Source organism: Cricetulus griseus (genome assembly GCF_003668045.3).
Source record: "Cricetulus griseus strain 17A/GY chromosome 1 unlocalized genomic scaffold, alternate assembly CriGri-PICRH-1.0 chr1_0, whole genome shotgun sequence".
In the NCBI taxonomy this organism is placed as follows: domain Eukaryota; kingdom Metazoa; phylum Chordata; class Mammalia; order Rodentia; family Cricetidae; genus Cricetulus; species Cricetulus griseus.
In genome coordinates, this window is record NW_023276806.1 from 149,710,292 (window position 1) to 149,735,566 (window position 25,275).

Sequence of the window (25,275 nt, forward strand, 5' to 3'; positions counted from 1 at the left end):
ATCGATTACTCGGCGTTCGATTGGATGGGGGCCCACCTGAGCTGCAATGCTCTGGGCAGAGCGGCTCGAAGCCCGCCCACTCCCACGAGCGTGCGGGGTGGGGCTCTGCGGTGCGCACGCGCAGAGAGTGGGCGGTGCGACTGTGAAGAACGGAAGGTCGCCGCTCAGGCAATGGGTAGGTTGCTCGTACGCCGAGTGGCTAAGGAGCCGGAAACGCACCCCGAGTGGCTGAGAAACCGGATGCTGGCCCGGTGGGGACGGCCGTAGGAGGCGGGACTAAGTGGGCGGGGCCGGGCGGGAAACGTTAGGGGAGCCGTAAGCGGGGCGTGGGGTCTGGGCGAGCGAGGGCGCCCGGGCAGAGGTCCGGCCGGATGAAGATCCGAGCGGCTGGGCCGATGCTCCCCAGTGCGGGCCTCAGGTGGGCGACGCGGCCGGCCGGGCTAGCACGGCCTGGGCGGGGAAAGGACGTGGCTCATCGCTTTTCTCCCCTTCCAGGTCGGCCAGCCGGGTTGCCAGCGCTTCCGGAAAAACAGCCCCGGGCGCCGCCCAGCATGCTCGGCTCTCGGCGCGGTGCACGGCCGCCGGCCCTCGGAGACGTCGGGCGGTCCGTGGAGGTGCGGCCGCCGGCGGGATGTGCTAGCACGTGACACCGGCCCGGAGCGCGCTCCATTCGGACCCTGGTCCCCTGCACTGCCTACGCAGGTGAGGAGGGCGCGGGGAGCCGGGAGGACACGGCCGCAGAGGGAGTCTTTGTTTGGGTGCCTTCGGGGTCATGTAAATGGAATGGAGCTCCCGAACCTAACCAGAATAAAAAGAATCCAGAGTGCTAGTTGATTCCAGGTGTGAGTGATTGTTCAGAGTAACCACACGTTGTCAGCTTCTCGACACCTTTTTCCTACCTTTGAGTTGTTGTAGCGTTTGATATTTTGAGTCGTTTTTGTAGTATCATTGCCCCTCACCTTTGGATTTGCGCACTTAAATTTCCGCACCCCCCCATATGGTGGGGTGCGGAAATTTAAGTTATTAACTGTGCAAGCTTCGCGAATTAGAAGGTACTGTGCCAACACAGTATAGAAACAAACCAAAAACGGAGTTGTGTTTAGCTGGTATTTCTCAGAATCCTTTAAACGTCTTTGTGGAGAGGTAAACGTATTGACTGAAATTATTGGAGCTGGTCGATGCATCTTGCAAAGTGGCCGTATTTTTCCAGAAAACAGTGCGAGATCTGTACCTAACATGATTATGTAGGTTGGTTAGAAACAGAAACAGAATGATTTGCCGAGGATGTGAAGTGAAGACGACAGAATTGAGTATTTTCACTTTAGGTTTTCTTAGGGATGTAGTGTGAGGTAGGTATAAAGGAATTGTCCTTTGAAACAAGAAAGTGCTTTGAGGATCACGATGTGCATTCCCTCCTAATGTCTTTGAGTACTTGTTGTCTTTGGTTTGTGGCTATTGAGGTCATCACATTCTAGGGACTCACAACAAAGCAGAAATGTCCTGAGCCTCTGCCTTTAAAGTCTTGATTTGAACTGGTTTGAGAAGGCCCAGGATTTCACACCGATGTTTACTCTGACAGTATATAGGTTAACGTTCAGAGCTTTTAGAATAGAAAGTGAAGTGACACACTTAACCCTGCTCTACAAAGTTACTGTAATCGCTTTGTTGTAGGCTTTATGGTTCCAGTGGTGATTGTGTTTTAGGTATGGTTGCAGCTGGCAAAAGTTAGAGAAGTCTGTTTTAAACTAGCTGGAGCCTAGAAACTTTGAGTTAAAGTAGCATGGCTTCTTGAGGCTACAAGGAGTTTGCATTTTTCTGTGAGAAAAAACGGTATTTTTGTTGATGTATGGTCCTTCGGTTAGTGTACCTCATTTACCTGTGGTCTTTCTGGTCAGGGTGATGAGTGGGCATTGCCTTAAGGTCTTTCCAACTTAGTTGATATCCAAAAGCTAGTTTTTTGATTACCCTATGAATATAATGTAATTCAAGAAATAGGTCTATGTAGGACTTAATACCCTACATAGGGTAGGGTATAAAGGGTTTAGCCAGTTCCTAAAGTAAATAGGACTCTGTTAAAGGCAAAAACTGTAATTTGTTACTAGGCTAAGAGCTTAGGTGTCTTAAATTAGATCCGAGATCAAAACTCAGCTGTACCTCTGACTAGTTATGTGATTTTAGGTTGTTTTTCAACCTCAAAAATCTAGACTTTCTTATCATTAAAATGGGGTTAAGCTGCCAGTCCAGGGCCGGGGAAATGGCTCAGTGAATAAAAGCACTAGCTGTGTAGGGAGACTGACAGTTCCATTAGGTCCCTGGAACCTGCATAAAAAACTGTCTGCAGTGGTGGCTTCTGTAATTCTAGCACTCCTAGGGGAGATGGGAGGCTGACACCAAGGATCACCTCGGAGCTGAAGATCAGCCAAACTTAATGTAGCACAGCGGCAATAAAGACCCTGCTTCAACAACATGGAAGTTGAGAACTACCTCCAGACCTCCATATTTGTCTTCAGCCCTCTTCTTCACACACAAATATGTATGTTAATTAGAAAAGGAAGATAAGAAGCTGGATTAGTTAACACTTTGGCTGCTGTGACCAAATACATGCCAGGAAGCAACTTTCGAGAAGATGGTATATTTTGATGTACAGATCAGGGGAGGCGGTCCATTATGGTGGGGGAGGCTAATCACAGCCTATACTATGGGTGGGAGCAAAGAGAGATACTGGTGATGGGCTTGCTTTCTCATTTGTACTTAATATAGGATCCTACCCATTGAATGTGGGTGTCCCCATGGCATTCAGTGTGCCTCTTACCTTTTCAATGAAACCTCTGGAAGCGCCCTCATAGACACACCCAGGTGTGTGCCCCTGTGATTATAAGTCCACTGTGATTGGCAGTTGAGGATTACCATCTTACAGCCTTAAATGTGGTTTTAGGAGAGGCAGGGTAAATTACTTATCCCATTGTTCCTGATGTACCACAGACTCACAGGAAGAACGTGTTGCAGTGAATACAGAGTAGGGTGGGAGGTCATTCTTTGAATAGCCTTCTGTCTATAGTTTCTGAAAATGAGAATGTGATCTCTAAGTTCTGATTAGAAACTAACATGTATACATTTAAAATGTTTACTTTTAATTATATGTGCATGTCTATGCCTGTGTTATGTGTGTGGGTGCCCTCAAAGGCCATAAGGGTGTGGACACAGACGCATCCCCCCAAGCTGGAGTACAGGTTTGTGAAGCTACCTGATGTGAATGTTGGGAACTGAACATGGTTACTGCAGACTGAATTCAAGTCTTCTGGAAGAACAGCAAGGACTCTTAACCCATGAACCATCTCTCCAGCCCTATATATTTTTCTTTTGAGGCAAGATCTTGCTACATAGTCTAGAGTGACCTTGAGTTTACTTGCATACGTGGTAGCCTTGGGACTCTGGCATCCCTCCTGCCTCAGCTTCCCTCGTTCTTTGGCATTACACCTAACTAAAACTAAAGCCTTTAAATAACAACTGCCAAATAATGGCCTTTTCACCCAATATTACTCTTTTAAGATATGCTAAGCAGCCTTGCAAGCACTGTACAAAAAAGGTGATTTCTTGATTCTTCAGCCTCTTAAATGGTCTTTGTATCAACAGGGTCTGCGTGTTGGAACATCTTTGGCAATCCTTTGTAGGATGGTTGATGCCTTTTTATTGAACTACTTGGTGATTAGAGGCATATGTTGTATCTTTGAGCCTTAATTTGTCATCTGCCTTTCTGTACAGAATTAGTGGGAAAAGTTAAAATTGTTTCAGTAGAGTTCTGGCAAAGCTTGCATGACAAACCTCAGTGTGTGAGGATATTAAACTTCTTTAAAAAGGTATGGATATGTGTAATGATAATTTTCAACTGACACTCCGGCCAGAACTTCGGATACTGACTTCAATCAACACAAGAACTTCAGTTAATATAAGGACTTCAACCTGGACCTTCAATCAAGCATCTCCCACCAGACACGGACTGGATTTAACCCATTCAGGACTTTCACTACACTAACATTTTTTAACACAGGATCCCACAAGGCTGTTGTTGTCCCAATTCAGCAGGAAGTAGCCTGGAGAATACTACACCCCCTTTCCCCATTGTTGACACCTAGTTAGGGCTAATTTCCTATTGTTTGAGGTTGGGTTTGGAAGGAGGTGTTCAAGCTTGGACATCTCTTTCAGATGATTTTAAGGTTTAGTTGAAATAGATATAGTAGATTATTATAACTTCTTGTTATTCACTCTTATGATAATGATAGATAATTTACACTGTTAAGTTTTAATCCTCTTGTAGACTAAAAGGGGAATTGTAGGGGGAAAATGCTGGCCACGCCCACTTGGGGGGCTGGCACAGGTGAGGAAGATCTGGCACACTTGGGTGTGGTCAGAGTGATGTAGCAAGACTTTAAATATGAGGGTTGCACGAATGCGGCTGTCTTTGTTCCCTCACCCACCTGGTTGTATAGGACTGACTCCGTCTGGTGACTCCATTGCAATCTGCATTAATTGCGTTTCACTTTAGATACGGATTTTTAAGAAAATACTGATTGTTAGGAGAGCATGGTGTTCTTTATGCCATTGATAATCTGAATCTGACCTAGCAGTATTTTTCACTCACTGTAGAGAGAGGGTTAGTAAAGCTACTAGAACACTTTAAAAATAGAATGCCTAAAAACTACTGATCTGAGCAGATAAGCCAAATGGAAATAGTAACTACTATGAGAAGAAAAGCTTGGGTTATTTAACAAAGCAAACAAAATAGCCGCATAGATAGTTACAGCTGTAGACTGTAGACTTGTGTGTTTGGGTGCTGGGCAGGGTTTGGAACAGGCAGGTTGAATTCAAGTCCTGTGTATGGTATGTGACATTGACATGTGCTAGTTAACAGAATCACACTTCTGTCTTGTGGTCTGAATCATGTACATAAAGAGCAGTTGGTCAGGTCCCATTTCCAAACCCTATATTCTTGGCACTTTTAACACGAGGTTACAGTGGTTGTGTGTGCTTTTTTCTAGGATGAATGACATGAATTTGAGCCCAGTGGGGATGGAGCAGCTGTCTTCATCCTCTGTGAGCAATGCCCTGCCAGTCTCAGGAAGTCACCTGGGTTTGGCTGCCTCTCCCTCTCACAGTGCTATCCCTGCCCCAGGTGAGTGGGAGCCACTGCACATGAACATTGTATTCAGTTCTGAAAGCATTTTAGGCTGGTACAGAGAAACTAGTGAGCAGCCTCTGCAAAGTGTTTTGATAGTTGCAGCATCCTAGTGGATGGGAGCAGCAGTTTTTCTGCAGTCTCTGTTGGGTTACTCTCTTTCATCCACAACTGATACTGACTTGACTTTTTATCCGGGCCTTTTGTCTCATACTCATCTGGTTGACACTTTGACATCATGTCTATTGAAGGGGATCAGTTACATTTCCTCTAAGTTCCCAAAGCATTTGAAATTGGGCTTGCTTTAGATTGGAAACTGAGCATCTGTGGGAGTGGACAAGGCCTGGTTTTATGGGAAAGTGGTGGGAGAGATGGAGCTTCTATGTGGAACTCCCTGTGAGCATGGGCATCTGCAGAAACATTGGATGGGGAAGCGCTTCTCTATCCCATGCCTTAACACATCAACTCTTTTTTTGTTGTTGGGAGATTTTCTTGTGTTTGAGAAGTGATCATCCATAGCCTGGATTGGCCCCAATGTTAATATAACCAGGGTAACCTTGAACTCCTGATCCTCTTGGCTCCACCGCCCAAGTGCTGGGATTACAGGTGTGTGCTACCACACCTGGTTCTCAAACCCTTTTACTGTCTAGTATTGTTTTCTTTTTCTGCTGAAATGAGAAATGAGTAAGCTATTGATTCTTAAGAATATGTAGTAGCATTGTAATATTGTATTGGACTTTGTTTAGTATTTTAAGTTACATGTAAAAGGCGTTTTAAAGTTCTCTGTAGATAATTATATCCTGAATTAGTAAAATACGGCAGCCAAGCCAGATTAATTGAAATTAGCATCTCCTACCTTAAAAGAAATAAAAAAACTATTTTTGTGGTATGTGTGTTTTGTTGGATTCTTGTTGAAAACTCCAGCACTTCTTTCCACACTGATGATCTGAAGCAGACCCAGAAGTACTTTTATGTACCACGTATGTGCCTGGTGCCCAAAGAGGCCAGAATAGGGAGTTGGACTCCTTGGAAGTGAAGTTTCAGATGGTTGTGAACTACCATGTGGGTGCTAAGACACATTGCACCTGGGTCTTTTGTTAGTGTAGGAAATACTTTTAGCTGCTGGGCCATCTCTGGCCCCACAAAAGAAACTTAAAAGAGCATAATTGAGTATGCTGTAACCTCAGCATTTACAAGTACAGGCAGGAAGATGAGAGTTGAAGGCCAGCTGGTGGCCTTGAAACTGTCTTTTAAAGAAATGCTAACCTGTCTGTTTATCAAATAGGCATTCCTTTTAGGAGACTCTTGTGTGATAATTTGTGTTCTGACAAAGCTTGCCTGGAGATCAGAGGGCGGAGCTAGCTACTAGTTAACCATAGAAACTGGGCTGTGATGGCTCATGCTTTTAATCCCAGCACTCAGGAGGTGGAGACAGTATCTTAGTCCTTTTGGATGGAGGAAGGAGACAGGTAGGAAGCAACTGGTGGTTGCCATTGCTTCCAGGTCTCTGATCCTTCAGCCCCCTACCCCCCATATCTGACTCCCAATTCTTTATTGATAAGGTTTCATTAGATTAATGCTTCAGGAGACAGTCTTATTTAGTAGAGGGTTATATTAAAAAATACTCCCTTTGGCTAAAATATGCAAATCTGCACTGACTAAGTTGGTGGGTATTCATTTGATGCTCAGGCACAGGAAAAGTCTTTTATTAAGCTTTTGAAAATGGGTATAATCCATTTAGCCAAAGTTCAGACTGTTTTGCTTGTGAAGTACAGCATTTAGAGGAAGGGTTGAAAATAAACACATACAGCTCCACATCTAACATTAATCCTGATGGCTTCCAAGTACAAACATACCTTGTTTTTGTTTGTTATATTTTTAGACATGGTTTTTCTATGTTGCCCAGCCTGGGCTGAAACTGAAAATCCTTCTGCCTCTGCTTTCCTGATACTGGGATTACAATAATACTCCACTATGCCAAGCATTTGAGTGCTTTAAAAATGAAATGTGTAGCGACAAAAAGGAATATTAAATAAAGCTTTAAAAATGTCCTGATTACAAGAGACTGTACCTGTGAACAGGTTTTTTGTTTGTTTGTTTGTTTGGTTGTTCAAGACAGGGTTTCTCTGTGTAACAGCTCTGGCTGTCCTGGAACTTGCTCTGTAGACCAATTTCTGTTTTTCATCCTTATTTACCTTAAAGAGTCTTGTTTTTGTTTTTTTTTTTTTGTTGTTGTTGTTTTTTTTAATATTTCAATGTGTGAGCATACCCAAATTAGGGCAGGTGCCTTGCAGAGGTTCTGGCCTGGAGCTAGAGTTACACTGACATGGTTGCTGGGAAGGGAACTCTGGTCTTCTGGTGGGGCAGTATGTGCTCTTAACACTAAGCCGTCTCTCCAGCCCCCCTGTTATTTTTTAGCTGTTAATCAAACTAGATTGTTAATTGTTTAGATATTTAAGAGAAACACACCTAGAGGATCAGTTTAGCACTTTAAAAATAACCTGATGTGTACACGTATACAATAAACTACTTTGAGGGCCAGGTTTGGTCATACACACTTGTAATCCCAGCATTCCACTGGTTCATAGGTCAAGGTGGGCTACGTAGACTCTTTTTGAGAAGTAATTTGAGGACTATGACTGTTTGGTTGTATTATAGATGTTACCCAATAGTGTCTTGTGTTAGTTACAAAGGGCTACCAGGGAGAGATTCTTTTGTTTCTCTAAATTTTTAGAGTTTTGCCTGTGGTTTTCTTTTAATTAAGAAAAAAACCTGTTTTTAAAGGTCTCCCAGTGGCAATTCCAAATCTGGGTCCCTCCCTGAGCTCTCTGCCTTCTGCCTTGTCTCTGATGCTCCCCATGGGCATTGGAGATCGAGGGGTGATGTGTGGACTACCTGAAAGAAACTATACCCTACCTCCACCGCCGTACCCTCACCTAGAGAGCAGTTACTTCAGAACTATTCTACCTGGTAAGTTTTATGGGGGGGCAGTGGGGGATGGAACCCTTCTTCCTGGTGAGTTTTATAGTTCTTGTGGGGGAGAGTGGGGGATGGAACCATTCTGACTTCAGCTTCTGGAGATTAGAGTTAACATCTTTTTCAGTGATCTGTGGGATTTTAGGTGGACCACCATGCCCTCCTGGAATTTACAAGGGCGTTGGGGATTCAAACTCAGGTCTTTAGGCTTACATAGCAGTAATTTACCTGCTGAATCATCTGTCAGTTCCCTATGGTGCAGGGAATTTGTTGTTTTATTTTTCGAGACAGGGTTTCTTTGTGTAGTCATGAACAGACTGGCCTCCTGAGTGCTGGGATTAAAGGCTAGTGCCACCCATCACCAGTCTTTATATAAAGGAAATTATGATTACTGAATATTGGTTCAGTATTTTTTTAATTCTAAAGTTTACCAGCTACCTGTCATGCTTAAAGTGACTCTTTAATCTGTTGTGTAAGTATTATATATACTCTTCAGAAAATTTAGCAAATGGCAAGAAAGGGAAGCCACATTTGTCTTTCTGGTGTACTTCTGTCTTTGGAGTACTGGTGGCTACAGTTATTCATGATTAAGACCATGATTTCTCTTCAGTTGTGTATGTTTTTTCCCTTCATATTTTCCCTGCTACTGCATAGTTTTCATAACCCCTCTCTTGTCCTTTTTTGAAATAGGCTTCACTATGTTGCCTGGGCTGGCCCAAGGACTCACTATGTAGACCAGGCTGGCTTTGAACTCAGAGACTTACCTGCCTCTTTGCCAGGTGCTGGGTTAAAGAAGTGTGCCATCAAGCCCGACATCCTGAATTGTCTTTTTTTACATAGCATACCCCTGTAATTCCAGCGTTTGGGAGGCCGAAGTAGGGAGATCAGGAATTCAGACTAGCCTGTGTCTGTCAAAAAAACAAAACAAAACAAACCTACTGGATGGATATTTAATGGTTTAATACATCAGTCTTTGTCATTGGGCAGCTTGGTTTTTTTTTTCCCCAGGTTTTATTGTCATTATATAGTTGATGTCCTTAGGAGTATCTTTGTGTATATTTACAGAATATACTCAGGCATTTAGGGAAAGTTGCTATATAAATGGAACGTTTTATGCAAAACAGGACAGTCATTTTTGAGGTTCATAATACACTGTTTTAGTGTGTACTCTCCTACTAAAAGTACCTCAGATAACATCCCACATCCTTGGAAGCATGGCTTTGGACATAGGCTTGTTTTAAATCATTTAATTTGCTTTGATAATTTTATAACAAAAGTTCTTAAATCATTTTATTGCTTATTTATTTACATATTTTTTTGCAGAGCAAATTTTAGCATCTTAGAACCAAATACTTGCAATCACATAGATACTAGATTCCATTTAAGTTGTTTCTAGTTGGCTTTGTCAGATCAGTTTCATGTGTTTAGGATCTTGAGTTTCATAGAGAAACTCACAATGGTATATGCACTACTTGTATAGATATTGATTTAAAAAGTAGCAGATTATTTAATTCAGCTATATTTGTAACGAACATGGTTCGTAGCACTTGAAATTTCTTATATTTAACAGTGTGCTAAATATCTGCTATCTCTTCTTTTCTCAGGCATTTTATCCTATTTAGCTGACAGACCACCTCCTCAGTACATCCACCCCAACTCTATAAATGTTGATGGTAATACAGCATTGTCTATCACCAACAGTCCTTCAGCTCTAGATCCCTATCAGGCTAATGGGAATGTTGGATTAGAATTAGGTGTTGTTTCAATAGACTCTCGCTCTGTGAACACACATGGTGCCCAAAGTCTTCATCCTAATGATGGCCACGAAGTGACACTGGACACAACAATCACTATGGAGAATGTTTCTAGGGTTACCAGCCCAATCTCTACAGATGGAATGGCAGAGGAGCTTACAATGGATGGTGTTGCAGGAGAACATTCACAAATCCCAAATGGCTCCAGAAGTCATGAAACACTCTCTGTGGATTCTGTGAGCAACAGCCTTACAGCAGACACTGTAGGACATGGTGGTGTGATCCCCATTCATGGGAATGGTTTGGAGCTTCCTGTGGTCATGGAGACAGACCACATTGCAAATCGGGTCAATGGGATGTCTGACAGTGCTCTCAGTGACTCCATCCACACGGTGGCCATGAGCACCAACTCTGTAAGCGTGGCACTCTCTACCTCACACAATCTTGCCTCCCTAGAATCTGTCTCCCTTCATGAAGTTGGCCTAAGCCTAGAGCCTGTGGCTGTCTCTTCCATCACGCAGGAGGTTGCCATGGGGGCAGGTCATGTAGATGTCTCCTCAGACAGCTTGGCTTTTGTACCACCTTCACTGCAAATGGAAGACTCCAATTCAAACAAGGAAAACATGGCAACCTTGTTTACAATTTGTGAGTGTGCTTCACTGTTCTCTCCTGGAAATACTGCTTTTTGTCTGTAAAAATTATATATGTTTGAGAGTTTTGTCTGCTTGCATGTACATGTATCATGCTAGTGCCTGCAGAAACTAGGACAGTGTTGTGTTTTCCTGAACTGGGTTACAGAAAGTGTGAGCCATTGTGTGGGTTCTGGAACTCAAACCTGGATCTTCTGCAAGAGTAGCAGGTGCTCTTAATTGCTGATTGCTGAGTCCTCTCTACAGATCACAAGTCTTGGTTTTAGAATGCCATTGCCCTGACTAGTGTTTGATATAGTCTGGTGATAGTTAAGGAAGTTTAGAAAGGAATCTTACTTTGGAATTTTTCTTTGCCTCATATTATCCTTTTATTAATCTGTTGCCATTTCCTCAAGTCAAATAATATATGTGCAATTTATTGTTTTTTTTAATTTATTGGTTCTTACATTGACTTCCTGGAGTAAATAGACAATATAGTTGTATCTATATTTTACCAATAAGTTATAGCTCTGTAATCGGCAAGATATTTCCCAAACAGCATTATAAGAGTAAAATGTAACACAGGTAATCTTGGTGATAGACATTGTGCTCTTTCAGCTTATGCCAGAAGAAAAAAGTTGCTAGATCACTTTTATAACTATGGAAAATGTAGGTTGATGTGATTTGTCTTAGACTGTATGAGTTACTATAATTGGACATGTAAAAGTTCTTTCTTTATTGGGCAGCAACAAAAAACAGTAAAAATGGTTGATTTGTTGTTTCACTTTGTGCTTAAGCCATGCAAGAAACTTTGATGTGCTCACTGTCTGTTGTGCTCTGCCAGATGCAGGGGACAGGGCAGTCTTCCAAGCAGTACAGACTTGAAGGAAGTCTATACTGTATCCTGATGGGAAGCATGAACAAAACCCAGGCAGCTGTAGTACATAGTAGGAGTAAAAGTGTCACAATGGGATTAAGCTCATGGTTCTTAAGAAGCTTGAAAAACAGGTATCTAGGCTGTGGAAGGGTCAGCGTATGTGTTAGCATAGGCCTCAAGACAGGAGAGATGGGAAGCCGTTGATAGGAAGACAGCCATTGGCACCTGTTAAGTGCCTAGAATGAAAAGAATTACGAATGGCTCAGATGGCTATAGTGGAAAATGAGGCTGAGGGACCAGTTACTTAGTGAAAAAAGTAGGAGCAGAACATACAGGGCTGTTAAGACCCCTAAGAATTTTAGGAGTAAGGATTGGTATGGAGTTTTAATGCAATGTGAGCTGTTAGATTTGTTTGAGGCAAGTATTGTAGGAAGGTAATGCTGAAATTGGTCGACTGGTGATTTCCTTACCTCACAGAAGAAAGATGAAGAAAGTAGTAGAACATTTGTGCAATAGTCATTAAGGGCTTGTAGGTGGGCTAAGGGGGTCTCCTGCATGAGAAAACTCAAACCTTATGCTGAAAGGTGGGGCGAGGACAGAGATAAGTCATTTTAGATACTGGTTCAGTGTGTAAGATGCTCAGTAGAGATGTCTGATGGAGCTCAGGGAGGGATTACCTAAAGGTAATAATCATGGCCATGGCAGTGGGATAAGACCATCTGGTAAAGGTACAGAAGAGCTTCTGAATATAGCGAACACAGTAGGGTCAGGGAGGAGCCCCTTGGTATTTGTTAGTCTTTAAAGTCTCTAAAAAGTGTAATTGATAATTAAGACCCTTCTTACTGGTTGATTTAGTAATTAACATTTGGTACCAAGTGGAAACTTAGTTTATGTGAACTATACCTATCTGTGTCTTTTCACACGTGCTGCCTGCAGGGTGCACTCTCTGTGACCGAGCCTACCCCTCAGACTGCCCTGATCATGGACCAGTGACTTTTGTTCCTGACACACCAATAGAGAGCAGAGCAAGGCTGTCCCTCCCCAAGCAACTTGTTCTCCGCCCGTCCATTGTAGGGACAGAAATTGGTAAGAATATTGGAAGAGATCACAATTCCGTCAGGTCTCCTTTCCTTATGGGCTAGAGTTGTAAGTTGTGACCAGTTGATGTAAAGTCAGTGGCTTACAATGTGTACACTTAGGGACTAGGTGAGTTCTGATGGTGAGAACACCTAGGTGCGAAGCCACTCCTGCAGTCAACTGACTGGAAGCCCAGAGCCTGGCCTGAGTCTTTAGAGACCTCTGTTCTCAGCTGCTCTGTCACTCACAACTAGCATGCCACCATGCTCCTCAAAGCTTGTTTTCTATTAAAACATGGAAAATATGCCTCTGACAGTCTTGTGGCCCCAGAAGATAAGCAGAGTTTTTAAAAATATAATTATGTAGCACTCTAGGAAGGATCTAGACTACCAAGGCACATTTATCCGTATCTCAATTTAACACTGCTTCCGAGTTACTGTGCCATCTCTTTGAAAATAGGAAATTAGGTTTATTTTCAGCCGTAGCTCAGGCATGAATCTTGAAAGCACTACACAGCTGAGGTAATAATCATGCAATACATTAAGCGTAAGAGATTTTAGATTAGAAGCTTGATTTATTTTATATAAATTGCTTTTTGTGGTCTCTTGCTTATTCTCAAATAATAATGGAGGGACATAGGTTTTATGTGTGTACAGCAGGAATTTGATTTTGCTTTTTCTGCATTTCGGTGTGTGTGTGTGTGTGTGTGTGTGTGTGTGTGTGTGTGTGTGTGATGTGTGATGTGTGATGTGCGTGATGTGCGTGTGCATGTATGTCTGCAAATACAGGTGCACACGTGCTGTGATAACACATGTGATGGTCAGAGAACAACTTTTGGAAGTGGAGTTCTGTGGGTGGAATGCTGCAGGTCATCAGGCTTCCAGGACAAGTGCTTTCACTCACTGAGTCATATTTTTGGCTACATTTGTCTGTTATTGTAGGCTTGGAGCCACAAGTCTTAGCTGTCTAGAATGGTTGACACATCAGAAATTGTTACCTTTAGTGAAAGTGAGATCTTTGTGTGTGTTTAGCTCCTGCCTCAGTGCTCTTAGTAGTTTAAATCATTGTGTAGTTGGTGTCCTTCCTTTGATAGGTGTATGGACTGCAGAAACCATTCCTGTGCGCACTTGCTTCGGGCCTCTAATTGGTCAGCAGAGCCACTCCATGGAAGTAGCAGAGTGGACAGACAAGGCAGTTAATCAAGTCTGGAAGGTCAGTGTTGAAGAAACTTACCTGGCTTTTGGCCTCTGCTGTAGCCCAAGCTGGCTTCTATCTCTTGAGTCCTTTTCAGCTTCCCAGATGTTGGGATAATGCCATGCCACCGTGCTTGATGTTTTGGGGTTATTTTCATTATTTTGTGGTAGTTTTAAAAAGGGACAAGTCAAATTCACCCAGGGCTGAGATTGCATTTACTTGTCCATTATTTTATATTACAGCCTCTTATTTCTGGTATACAAGCTTTACAGCAGTGTACCAACTGTTGAACAAATTAGGGGATAAACTGGTAGGGCTTTCATTTTACAGATAATGCAGTGATTTTGATCTCTTTCAAAGTTTTGTCTTGGGGGCTGGAGAGATGGCTCAGAGGTTAAGAGCACTGGCTGCTCTTCCAGAGGTCCTGAGTTCAATTCCCAGCAACCATATGGTGGCTCACAACCATCTGTAATGGGATCTAGTGCCCTCTTCTGACCTGCAGGGATACATGCAGACAGAACACTGTGTACATAATAAATAAATAAATGTTTAAAAAAATTGTCTTTATTTTATATGTGTGGGAGTTTTGTATGAATCTATGTGTACTACTTTGTGCAGTGCTTGTAGAGGCCAGAAGAGTGTTTCAGGGCCGGTGAAACTGGAGTTAGACACAGTTATGAGCTTCCGTATGGGAGCTAGGAACTGAATGCAGAGCCTCTGCAAGAGTAGCTAGTGCTCTTAACCACTAGGCTATCTTAGCCCTAATTTGAATCATTTTATGTGTTTTGATTTCTTAGGACTCCTGAGACTATGGACTTTGTTGACAAAATAAATGGTTTTTTGTTGTTGTTTGGGTTTCTCTGTGTAGCTTTGGCTGTCCTGGAACTCACTCTGTAGACCAGACTGGCCCCAAACTCAGAGATCACTTGCCTCTGCCTCCTGAGTGTTGGGATTAAAGATACACCTGGCATAAAAGTTATTTTTAATTAACTAAACATTCTTTAAATATTTGGCTTATGGAATGGTTGTAGAATTAGCTACAATTATTTCTGTAGTTTCCTGATGGGAATATAAAATTTTGACATCAGTAGCTTTACTAGTAACATATTTATATAGAATCTTAAGGAATGATGGGTACAAAATTGAAACATGAAGACAATGTGTCATAGGGGACTTTAATTTTGATGTCTGTCTGGAAAAATGGGTGGGGGTGGTCCTCTCCCCTTAGGAGACAGTCCTACTGTACCCATCTGGCAGTGTTGATAAAGACAGACAAATAGAAAGATAGTCTGTGTTTTATCTTTTTAGCCAAAAGGCACTCTGGAGTGATGTCATTCTAATGAAAGGGTTCAGCTCACTTGACATGTTTGCTTGCTTTCTGTTGGCAGATACACCATAACGGTGTCCTAGAATTCTGCATCATTACAACTGATGAAAATGAGTGTAATTGGATGATGTTTGTGCGCAAAGCCAGGTAGGTAAGGGAGGCAAGTAGATAAGGGCTTGTTACCATTCAGATTTACATGAAATAGGGAAGAGCTGCAGAATACAGGTTACCACCCTTGACGTGATTAAAGCCTTCTCAGCATTTCATTCTATGATAGATGACTAGGTGACTGTAAAGCAGAGTATGTCTTTTTTTGATGGACATTTTCTTCAGCTTCTGGTGCAGTGATGAATAAAATACTCCACGAGTTTTCGAGTAAATCCCTCTTCGTATCAGTGATTTTTCATATAGGTCTTTTTCAGCCTATTATTGGAGTTCATTTTATTAGCTCCCTATCTTTGTATGTTTGTCATAAAGAAAATTTAAGATTTCATGGGCATTGTGACTCAGGTCTATGATACCCAATGCCTAGCTCTTGGGAGCCTGAGGAGGGAGGATCTCTGCAAGTTCTAGGCCACTCTGGGCTACATAGCAAGTTCTGGGTTAGCTTGAACACAGATTGGGACCCTGTCTCAAAACAAACAGGAATACTTTATTTATCTTTTGTTTTGACATAGGATCTCATTATGTACATTAGGCTGGCCTGGAACTTGCAGCAGTTCTCCTGTAATCAGTCCTGTTTCACCTGGGGTTGCAGGTGTGAATTGCCCATGCCTAACTACTTATTTACTCATTTGCAGCTAGTAAGAGACTGGTGTTTCTGATTATAAAGGATAACCACCTATGTATCCAAGTAAGAATTAGGTTTCTTCACAATCTCTAATACAATGGATAAAGAATTACTAAAATGATAGAGAAAATAGTTTCATCTAAGCTTTCCTACTGGATTCATCTATAGAGGTCATGACACATTTAGTGTGTATATCAGAATTACTATACTTGGGGCGGAGATCTGGCTTATTGGTAGGGTTGCTTGTCTAGTGTGTACAAGGCTCTAGTTTGATGCGTAGCACTGAATAAAAGTATCCTTAGGCAGGTATGGTGGTGTATACCTGTAGCCCTCGCTGTTTGGGAGGCTGAATGGAAAGTTAATTGAGGCCAGGAGTTTACAATCAGCCTCAGCAACATGAGATCTGTTTGTTCTCTTACACTTGATGTATTTCATGTGATTATGTAGGAACCGTGAAGAACAGAATTTAGTGGCTTATCCCCATGATGGAAAAATCTATTTCTGTACCTCACAAGACATCCCTCCTGAAAATGAGCTGCTTTTCTATTATAGCCGGGATTATGCCCAACAGATGGGTAAGTCTGTAAGATTTGTTATGCACCTAGTGCAGTACTGTCAGTGACCAGGAAGAGAGTTTGGTAATGATTTTTATTGCAGCTACTTTTATTGTTTTATTAACAGATATTAGGGCATGAACCTGATAGATTGACAGGGTGAGGGACAAACAATCAGCCCTCTTGTCTACCTTTCCAGATTGAAAAGACACGAGAATGTTTCCAAGTCCCTCCTCCTTTCTCTCTGTGTCTATCTGGGTCTGCCAGAAAACTGGTTTATGGCCAGTGGGATGTGGACTCCACCCTCTGTATCAAGGTTTAACTCCATTGGCAATCTCAGAGTGACGTACAAACAAACCTCCCGTGACAGATTTTACAATGGTAGCTTTATGAAAGCAAGCTGTTAGCTCTATGTGCAAGGTGACAGAAATCTGTAGTTCTTTCTTCACTGGGTTAATGTTACTGTTTCAAATAAATAAGGTTTTGTTGTAGGACTTTGAATCAGGGCTTATAAATCCCCAAAACTACTTTTTTGAACTTCTTTAAAGTTATCAAAATCCCTTGGGTTTGGTTTACTGTGTTTTTTTTCTCTTTTCACTGTGTTACAGTGACAAGACTGTTTAAGATTCTATGTACTTCAAAATGTAAATGATTTCTCCAGGAAAAAGAACATGTTTACCAAGTGCTTTTTGTGTGCCCTGCTACACTACTTTAAATGATAGGAATATGGCACTAAAGGCATCTTAATTTGACAGGTAGTGAGCAAATAAGACGTTTTGGTAGAAGGGGGGATTCTTTGATTTCTTTTAATCATTAGTAATTAATGTCAACAATAATTTTGAAATTAAAATAACAGGAGATACTGATTTAATTTTTTAAAGGTGTTCCTGAGCACCCAGATGTACACCTCTGTAATTGTGGAAAAGAGTGCAATTCCTATTCAGAGTTCAAAGCTCATCTAACCAGCCACATCCATAGCCATCTCCCTGGCCAGGGCCACAGCAGCAACCATGGGCCAAGCCACAGCAAGGAAAGGAAGTGGAAGTGTTCCATGTGCCCCCAGGCTTTTATCTCTCCTTCCAAGCTCCATGTTCACTTTATGGGTCATATGGGCATGAAGCCCCACAAGTGTGACTTTTGTAGCAAGGCTTTTAGTGATCCAAGCAACCTACGGACACACCTTAAAATACATACAGGTAAGCTGTATTGAACCATTAGCATGGAGTTTTTATAACTTAACTGAATGGAGGTAGAGTTGTAATATGTGATATAGGATAGAAAGTATTCAGATGGCTCTAGGTGGGATGTCATTGGGTGGTAAGCCTCATGAGGTAGGAACCTAAGGTTACTAAGGGTGTTACTTCTAGTTACAAAGGTATTTCATTTTAAGGAGTCCTAATGTGTAGTTTGAAGGAGCTGGGAAGAATTTAATTAGTAATCAGAAACTGATCCTGTGTTTCCAGTTCAGCCAAAGGGACATCAGAGCATCCAAGCTTCCCTCTGCAGCTCTTCCTGCTGTTCATCAGTTCGCCCAGTTTCCATATTTGAACTTTCATTTTCTAAACTCCATATAAACCAGCCTCTTCAGCTCTTAAACATGATTTATTTGTATTTTATGTGTATGAATATTTTGTCTACATGTATGTATGTATATACCACTTTTATGCAGTGCTTGTGGTGACAAGCAGAAGCCACCATCCCTGGAACTCCATCCAGTTACAGATGGTTGTGAGCTGCCATAGGGTGTCAGGAACTGATCCCAGGTCCTCTGCAAGGGTAGCCAGTGAGCCACTGCTTTTAACCATTGGCCCATCTCTCAGTTCTTTCCCCATACATACTACAAAATAAAGAGTGAGGTTTTAGCTTTCTTGGTTGACTCATTTGTTCTACAAATCACTAGAAGGAAGATTCCTCCTCAGTCCATTTTATTAAGACTGGTTAGTTAGAGCAAGAGACCATGTGCCCTCCAGAAAGCTAATAAAACATCCACTATACCTTTTCTTTTTCTTTTCCCTCTCTCTTCCTCCCCTCTTTCTTCACTGGGAACCCCCCCTCCCACCAACATTTGCCAACTCCTGACCTAGAGCTTTTCCTAAAATATACTTGGAAAGATTTGATTTCATCTTTGTGGGATGAAATCAAATTGTGTTTTAAGCAGTGGGGAGGGGGAAAGAGAGAAGGAAGGAAAGAAATGTTGAGGGGATAATACTGGCCTGTAGACATTTGCTATGGTTTGTGAGTCTCTTTTTTTTGAAGTGCGTCTCAGCTCAGGTTAGCCTTACACTTGCTAAGGATGACCTTGACATTTTTTTTCTGATTTATTTTTGTTTTGTGTGTGTGTATGTGTGTTTGCTGTTTGTTTTTTTGTTTTGTTTTTGAGACAGGGTTTCTCTGTATCCCTTGACTGTTCTGGAACTCACTCTGTAGACCAGACTGGCCTCGAACTCAGAAATTTGCCTTCCTCTGCCCCCCAAGTGCTGGGATTAAAGGTTGGGCCTCTGCTGCCTTGACTTTCTGACCCTCCTGTATCCACTTCCCAGATGTTGGGCTCTGAAGTATGCACCACCATACCTGGGTAATGTGGTGCTGGAAATTGAATTCAGGGTTTTAGGTATGCTAGGCAGGCACTCTGTCAACTGTTATATTGCTAACCCCGAGTTCTTTTAAATTTGGTAGGCACTGATACTATAATTTTTTCTTCTTTAAAGTTAGTATCATGTGCTGGCTGCAAACATGTATGAACTTTCAGATAAGAGGTCTTAGAAGGTCATACTCACTGGCTTTGCTAGCTTCAGTTTAGGTTATAAATAGAATGGCTTAGGCTTTTTAGGTAGATAGCATAGAGAATAAAGTGCCAGACATGAGTTAGTTCTGCTGGATTCTTGCTTGGGCTGCTTCTCCAAATATGCCTGCTTGTCTGAGAATATGTAGTTGTTTTATTCTCAGTGTGATGTCTTGGGTTAATTTGCAGGTCAGAAGAATTATAGGTGTACTTTGTGTGACAAGTCTTTCACCCAGAAGGCTCACCTGGAGTCACACATGGTCATCCATACGGGCGAGAAGAATCTCAAATGTGATTACTGTGACAAGCTGTTCATGCGGAGACAGGACCTCAAACAACATGTGCTTATCCACACACAGTAAGTATCCTGCAATGAGGATGCTGCCTGCAGGTGGTGTGCCATCCTGCACCTGCCATGATGCTGAGCAAGCTGTTCCTTGTCCTTGAACAGGCTTTGCCTCCTCTGTGTTCCAGAAAGCCAAGCAGTGCTTGGGTATTTTTGTGAAAGATTTCACTTCCCTGTTTCTGATCTTATTTTTACACATTTTGTGTCAGTTTTTATCCAGTTTTTTAAAAAATCATTTCCTTATCAGTAAGTTTTTAAATGATCCCTTGATGCTCAATGTTGTTCTATGGGATAGAGATGCAGAGATGAAAGACATTGTCTTACCCTCAAAGAGCCCAAGTTTGGGAACTCATGCTGTGTTGCAAAGGGTGTTGAAGACCATATAAAAATGTAGCACTTTAGCCTGATACAGCAGTATACTCCTATGTATAATCTTGTCCATTCGGGAGACTGAGGCAGGCAGGCGGATTGTGAATTAGAGGCCAGTCAGAACAAAAATAAAAGGGGTGCTGGAGAAGTGGCTCAGTGGTTATGAGTGCTGACTGCTCTTGCAGAAAGAAAATTGCATTTTATTCCAAGGTTCCACATGGAGGCATCCATAATTCCAATTCCAGGGGATCCAGCATGTTCTTCTGGCCTCTGGGCACCAGGCAGGCAAAACATTTGTACACGTAAAATAAAAACAAATCTTAAAGGTTTGGCAATACAGCTAAGTAGTAGAGCACTTGTTTTGTTTTAAGGTGGCGTCCAATACCCATTACTGAAGAGGGGCACTTAAGCCAACCTGGAGGATCTGGCCATACCATCGTAGTTTAGTCTTAAGGTCAGTTAGGATTAAGAAAATGGAATAGGATAAGGATTGAGAATGAATGATACTCTATTCTGGATGGTGACATGGGTGTGAAAATAGCATGGGCAGAAACACAGAAGCAGAGAACACTGAATTTATTTGTTTTAATTTTTTTTTTTTTTTGCTTTTTTGAGACAGGGTTTCTCTGTGTAGCCCTGACTGTCCTGGAACTCACAGAGATCTGCCTGCCTGTACCTCCTGAGTGCTGTAAACGTGTTTATTTGTTAGAAAACAGAGTACTTTGGAGAGTAGTGAGAGGCAGACCCTGTACCATGAATAATCTCTGTTTTGACATAAGATCTCATGTATCCCTGGCTAGTCTTGAATTCAACCATGTAGTTCGGGATACTAATAAGATTAGTGCTGTGATCACAATCATGCGATGTTTGTGCACTGCTGGGGATCCAGTACAGGCTCTAGATGCTAGGCAGGCATCTACTAGCTGAGCTACTTCACTGTTGAAGGTCTACCAAGGAAATCAGATTTCATTCTCAGAATGATGGTGAGCTGTGACAGATCTGGCTCCCTACCCACTGCCTACTAGGCAGTTCTGTGCTGAGGGTGTGAGGTTGAAGTTGTGGTTAATAGAGAAATAATGTAACACTTTTTAAGAGTTCAGTTCCTCAATAATAGTTTTAGATATGTAGTTGTACAAACACCGAGGGACTTTACGGAAAGGGTGTCATGCTTGGTGACAGCCTTTTAAAGGTTATACGGTATCAGATGGACAGAGGGTAATACAAGGGTGTGGGGTTTGGAGGGCTGCCAGGCAGGAGATTGCCTAGGAATGTTTTTCTGAATCTCAGTGTAAGAAATGGTCGCTCCTGAATTAGTCCTAGTGGTAGTAGACAGATGTAACATGATTATGATTTTTGTTGTCCTAAGCTTTCAGCAAGTGTTATAAGAGGGAGAATTCACTGTAAACTTTATATTCTAAAGAATCTTTTGGGTTTTAGCTCTTTTGTCTGCTCTCTATCACAGTATAACCAGAAACACTTCACAGCTGAGCCAGGATCTACACTACAGTTCTCAAAGGGACTTTTCTATTCATTAATTCATTCATTTGGGGATCAGAGGACAACTTGTGGATTCTCCCCTTCTTCCATGTGGGTCTTAGGGATTTAATTCAAGTTGTCAGGCTTCAGGCAAATGCCCTACTTTCTGAGTCATCTTGCTGGCCCTATAAGGATTTTTTTTTTTTTTTTTTTTTTTTTACAACAAAGTCTTCATTAGTTTCATTGCTAGTGCGAAATTTTGGAAAATTAGACTAGTTGTAAAATAGAAATTGTATAGTGTGAGGGCTTTCAAGCTCTCTGGGGTCATGGAAGTTCTCTAATTGGGCACTTCGAAGAATGAGCCTACCATAGGATATACTAATTTTCCGTATGTCTCTGGCAGATAGGGATGTTATTTCTTTTTGAATTACCCCACAGTCAGTGTTATTTTGTGGGGAAATACTGTTTCAGTTGAGCTTCTATTTGCCTTTGTTTTCATTCTAGCATCTGTCCTTGTCAAGGTTTAAACAGTGTGCTATGAATCAAAACTACTGTCCTCCACATGCTAGGCAAGTATTCTGTCACTGAGCTATATCCCCAGGCCCTAATAGTTCTATAAAGCAACAGCGTTTGATGTAATCTATGGTTCCTTGTCATGTATCCCTATAGCTCTTTTTATCAAGGCACGTGTCTCTAGTTTCTGCAGCTAATCCTGTTGGTTATTTTCAAGTTTGGTCCTCTAGAAGTGACACAGTATTCTTGATATAATCTGTTTAGGGGCTATAGCTGTAGTTTTGTGATAGAGTGCTTGGTTGGTGTGCAGAAAACAGCAGAGCTGTCATCTTCTTTGACCTTGAAGATAGGTGCATCTCTTGACCCAAGTATATTTCTCCTGTATATATCCCCTTAGTATATCAGAAAAACATAAAAATAGAGAAATGTTCATGGAGTCTTGCTTGTGAAAATATAAAACTGAAAGCCACCAGAATATTCACTAAGAACAAGAAAAGCCATTTACAGACTGTTTGTAAATACTTCATATTAATGGAAAGGAACAAACTATAGATATTTGTACAACTTGTGTGAATTTCACAGGCTTCATATAAAGTGAAAGAAATCTATACTGGATGGTCCTGTTTGCATAGTATTGTAGGAAGGGAAAGCAGCTGGTTCTAAAAGTTCCTACAAAGATGGTCTCGATGAGGGAGGGTGTGGGGCTTCTCCTTTACAACCCCAAAGCATATGTTCTTGTGTTCCTCAGAGAACGCCAGATCAAGTGTCCGAAGTGTGATAAACTGTTCTTGAGAACAAACCACTTGAAGAAGCATCTTAATTCTCATGAAGGAAAACGAGATTATGTCTGTGAGAAATGTACAAAGGCTTATCTAACCAAGTACCATCTCACTCGCCACCTGAAGACCTGCAAAGGGCCCACCTCCAGTTCCTCAGCACAGGAGGAGGAGGACGACGACTCTGATGATGATCTCACAGACTCCATGAGGACAGACGACTGTAGGATGAGCAGTGCTGTTTACTCAGCGGATGAGTCTCTCTCCACACACAAATAAAACTGCTTTGGATGGGCCATGCATTGGGAAAACACAAAACCAACTCAACTGCAGAGGTTTTGATGTGGAATGCTTCTTGATCTTTCCAGCCCACTGTCAAAAGTGGACTGAGCGGGAATAGCTAAAGCACTTACTGAAGAATATCCAAATGGATTCTTTGAGATGGACTGGAGATAAGGCATGTGTCTGTCTTACTTTTAAGTAATGGTTGGAGAGGAAAGGGCCAGCCTCTGATACCTGTTCTTTACTTATATAGTAATTTGGGAGATGTGTTTATACCTGAGTCAACGTGGCCTTTTCTTCATACAAACCAGGTTTATCTCACATTGTTCCATTTTTTTTCCCCTCCAGCCAATGTGACTTGACCCCAGCCATCCCCACTGTTGACCACATATTATGCACTGTAAGGTATGCATTTCACAGAGAGAATTGCAGCACAGCAGTGCCAGTATTCAGTGACTAATTCATTATAAAAAAAAGACAGAAAGTAATATCTTCTGGCCACTGAGAGTTAAGATACTGTTTCCCCATCACAGCAGGTGTTGAGGGGGCAGGTAAAGAAGCAGTCATAGGTCAGAGGACAGTGACTGGTAGAGGAAAAGGCCCAGAAAAGCACCTTCAATGGAAGCCAGTCGCTAACCTGGTTATGTATACACACACGGCTTTGCAGTCTAGACATGTCTGTCTTCAGGAAAGCCTTTCCATCATTCAGAGAGTACCTGAAACTAACAGTGTCCAAATAATGCCTGCTGCGTAGTCTCCTGTCAGCAAGTGTACATGGACTTCCCTGACAAGACTGTACTTCAGCCTACAGGAGGGAGGAAGGCAATGAGCTTTTAAGTAGGTTTACTTTATGAAAACCATTAAAATGTTGCTGCCTGAAAGCAACATGTAGATCCAAATGCATTGGTGGGTTTCAGTTATGCTTTCCCAGTTGTCTTCCTTGCTAAAGGTCCTCACCAGCTAAGTGTAGAGGATAGCAAAGGATCTGGAAGACAGAGGCTATCAGTGTCACCATTTGGGTCTGTTTTCAGGGCCCTGTGAGCAGGCATAGCCAGCTTTTGGCAAGAAGCAGAAACATCTGAAGTTGACAGGATTGATAGAACATGTCTTCCTGCTCAAGAGTACAACCTTCCTTGACTTGAGTAGAGGAAGGACTCTGCTGGGAAGGTTTTGCTGCTAATGTATTTATGGGGTGAATGTCTGTCATTCAAATCTGTATTCCTTTAGGAAGAATTAAAATTTTTTTAATGAAAATATGAAATTTCTCAATCTTTTGTGGAGGAAGGACTCAAAGGTTAAAAGACAATCAAGCTTCCTAATTGTTTCTGTGTAAGGGTGCTTAAATGAAGTACACTACTGGGAGTTGTAGCCTCTCCTGCCATCATCTTAGGGCAGGGCCTTTATTGTCCTCTTGGAAACTAGCAGGTCTACAACTGAAGGCAGGTGCTGTGGGTGGCTATGGGTGGCATAAAGCCTCGCTCATCACCATAAGCGATCAAAGTAATTTGTCCCCCTTTTCAGGAGCATACGTGTGATTAAACTCCTTTATTGCCCCAAAGCAAGAGGAAAGGCAGGAAACCCTTGCTATGTGGGTGTATTGTTTAGTGTTGCTTCTACATTTAACCTCCTGAGTTTAAGTGGCACTGTCTTTTGACAGAACTTAAAGAGTTCTCTGCACGAGGTCTTGTCCACTATTGCTGCTGGGTCAGTGGCTACACGGACAGGCAGTAAATGTGGGCTCTGGACCCAGCTGAAAGTTCTCTGGGATTTACTGCAGGATGACAGTTTGGACCTTAGCCTAATTATACAACCTAGTGAGCCCTTAGGTGTCACTGATTTTTTTTTTTTTTCAAGTTGATAAACATCCTGAGATAAATTGCATACATAATAAAAACCCAGGAAGTCCTAAGCTCTGGAAGTTAGAATAATTTTAATGGGCTAAAGCCTAGAAACATCCATGATGCCTTGATTTTTTTTTTTTTTTTTTTTTTTTTTTTTAATGCTTGGTGGTTCCTTAAGTGAGTTGCTCATACTTTTATGTGTGCTGAGCTGAGGTTCAGAGTGACATTAGAGGCAGCATGTCATAGCCTGGGTCTTACCAGCCTTTTTAGACAATGACCTGTGTACAAAATAGGCAATAAGTGTTCTTTTACCTGTTCTTTTTACATAGAAACAGTATCCCAGCTGCTTTCAATCTGCCAGTTATACGATCTTACATCCCATCAACCTGCCTCCTAAGGATGACCTCTCTGTATATACACAGCCAGTGTTTATATGGATTAAACTGTCTTTCCTATTTGTGTTATAAACTCTTTAACATTTAGTTGAAGTTAAAATGAGGTTCTCAAGTTGGGCCTCAATGCAATGATTGGTTAACTGT

At 41.9% G+C, this 25,275-nt stretch overlaps 1 protein-coding gene across 2 annotated transcripts; it reads left to right on the forward strand.

Annotated features, from left to right (window-relative positions):
- The first annotated feature begins 285 nt into the window (after positions 1–285).
- Prdm4 (PR/SET domain 4) lies at positions 286–24,744 on the forward strand. 2 transcript variants are annotated; one of them, XM_027392488.2, is made up of 12 exons: positions 286–418; positions 496–702; positions 5,037–5,170; positions 7,958–8,143; positions 9,754–10,548; positions 12,346–12,495; positions 13,559–13,698; positions 15,069–15,154; positions 16,245–16,372; positions 17,233–17,547; positions 19,323–19,491; positions 22,586–24,744. In XM_027392488.2, the coding sequence occupies exons 3-12, from the start codon at positions 5,038–5,040 to the stop codon at positions 22,890–22,892; spliced, it is 2,409 nt and encodes an 802-aa protein (XP_027248289.1). In that variant the 5' UTR covers positions 286–418; positions 496–702; position 5,037; the 3' UTR covers positions 22,893–24,744. The 2 variants fall into 2 exon arrangements, with proteins under 2 accessions (XP_027248289.1, XP_027248290.1); XM_027392489.2 differs by having other exon boundaries at positions 13,580–13,698.
- Positions 24,745–25,275: the final 531 nt, after the last annotated feature.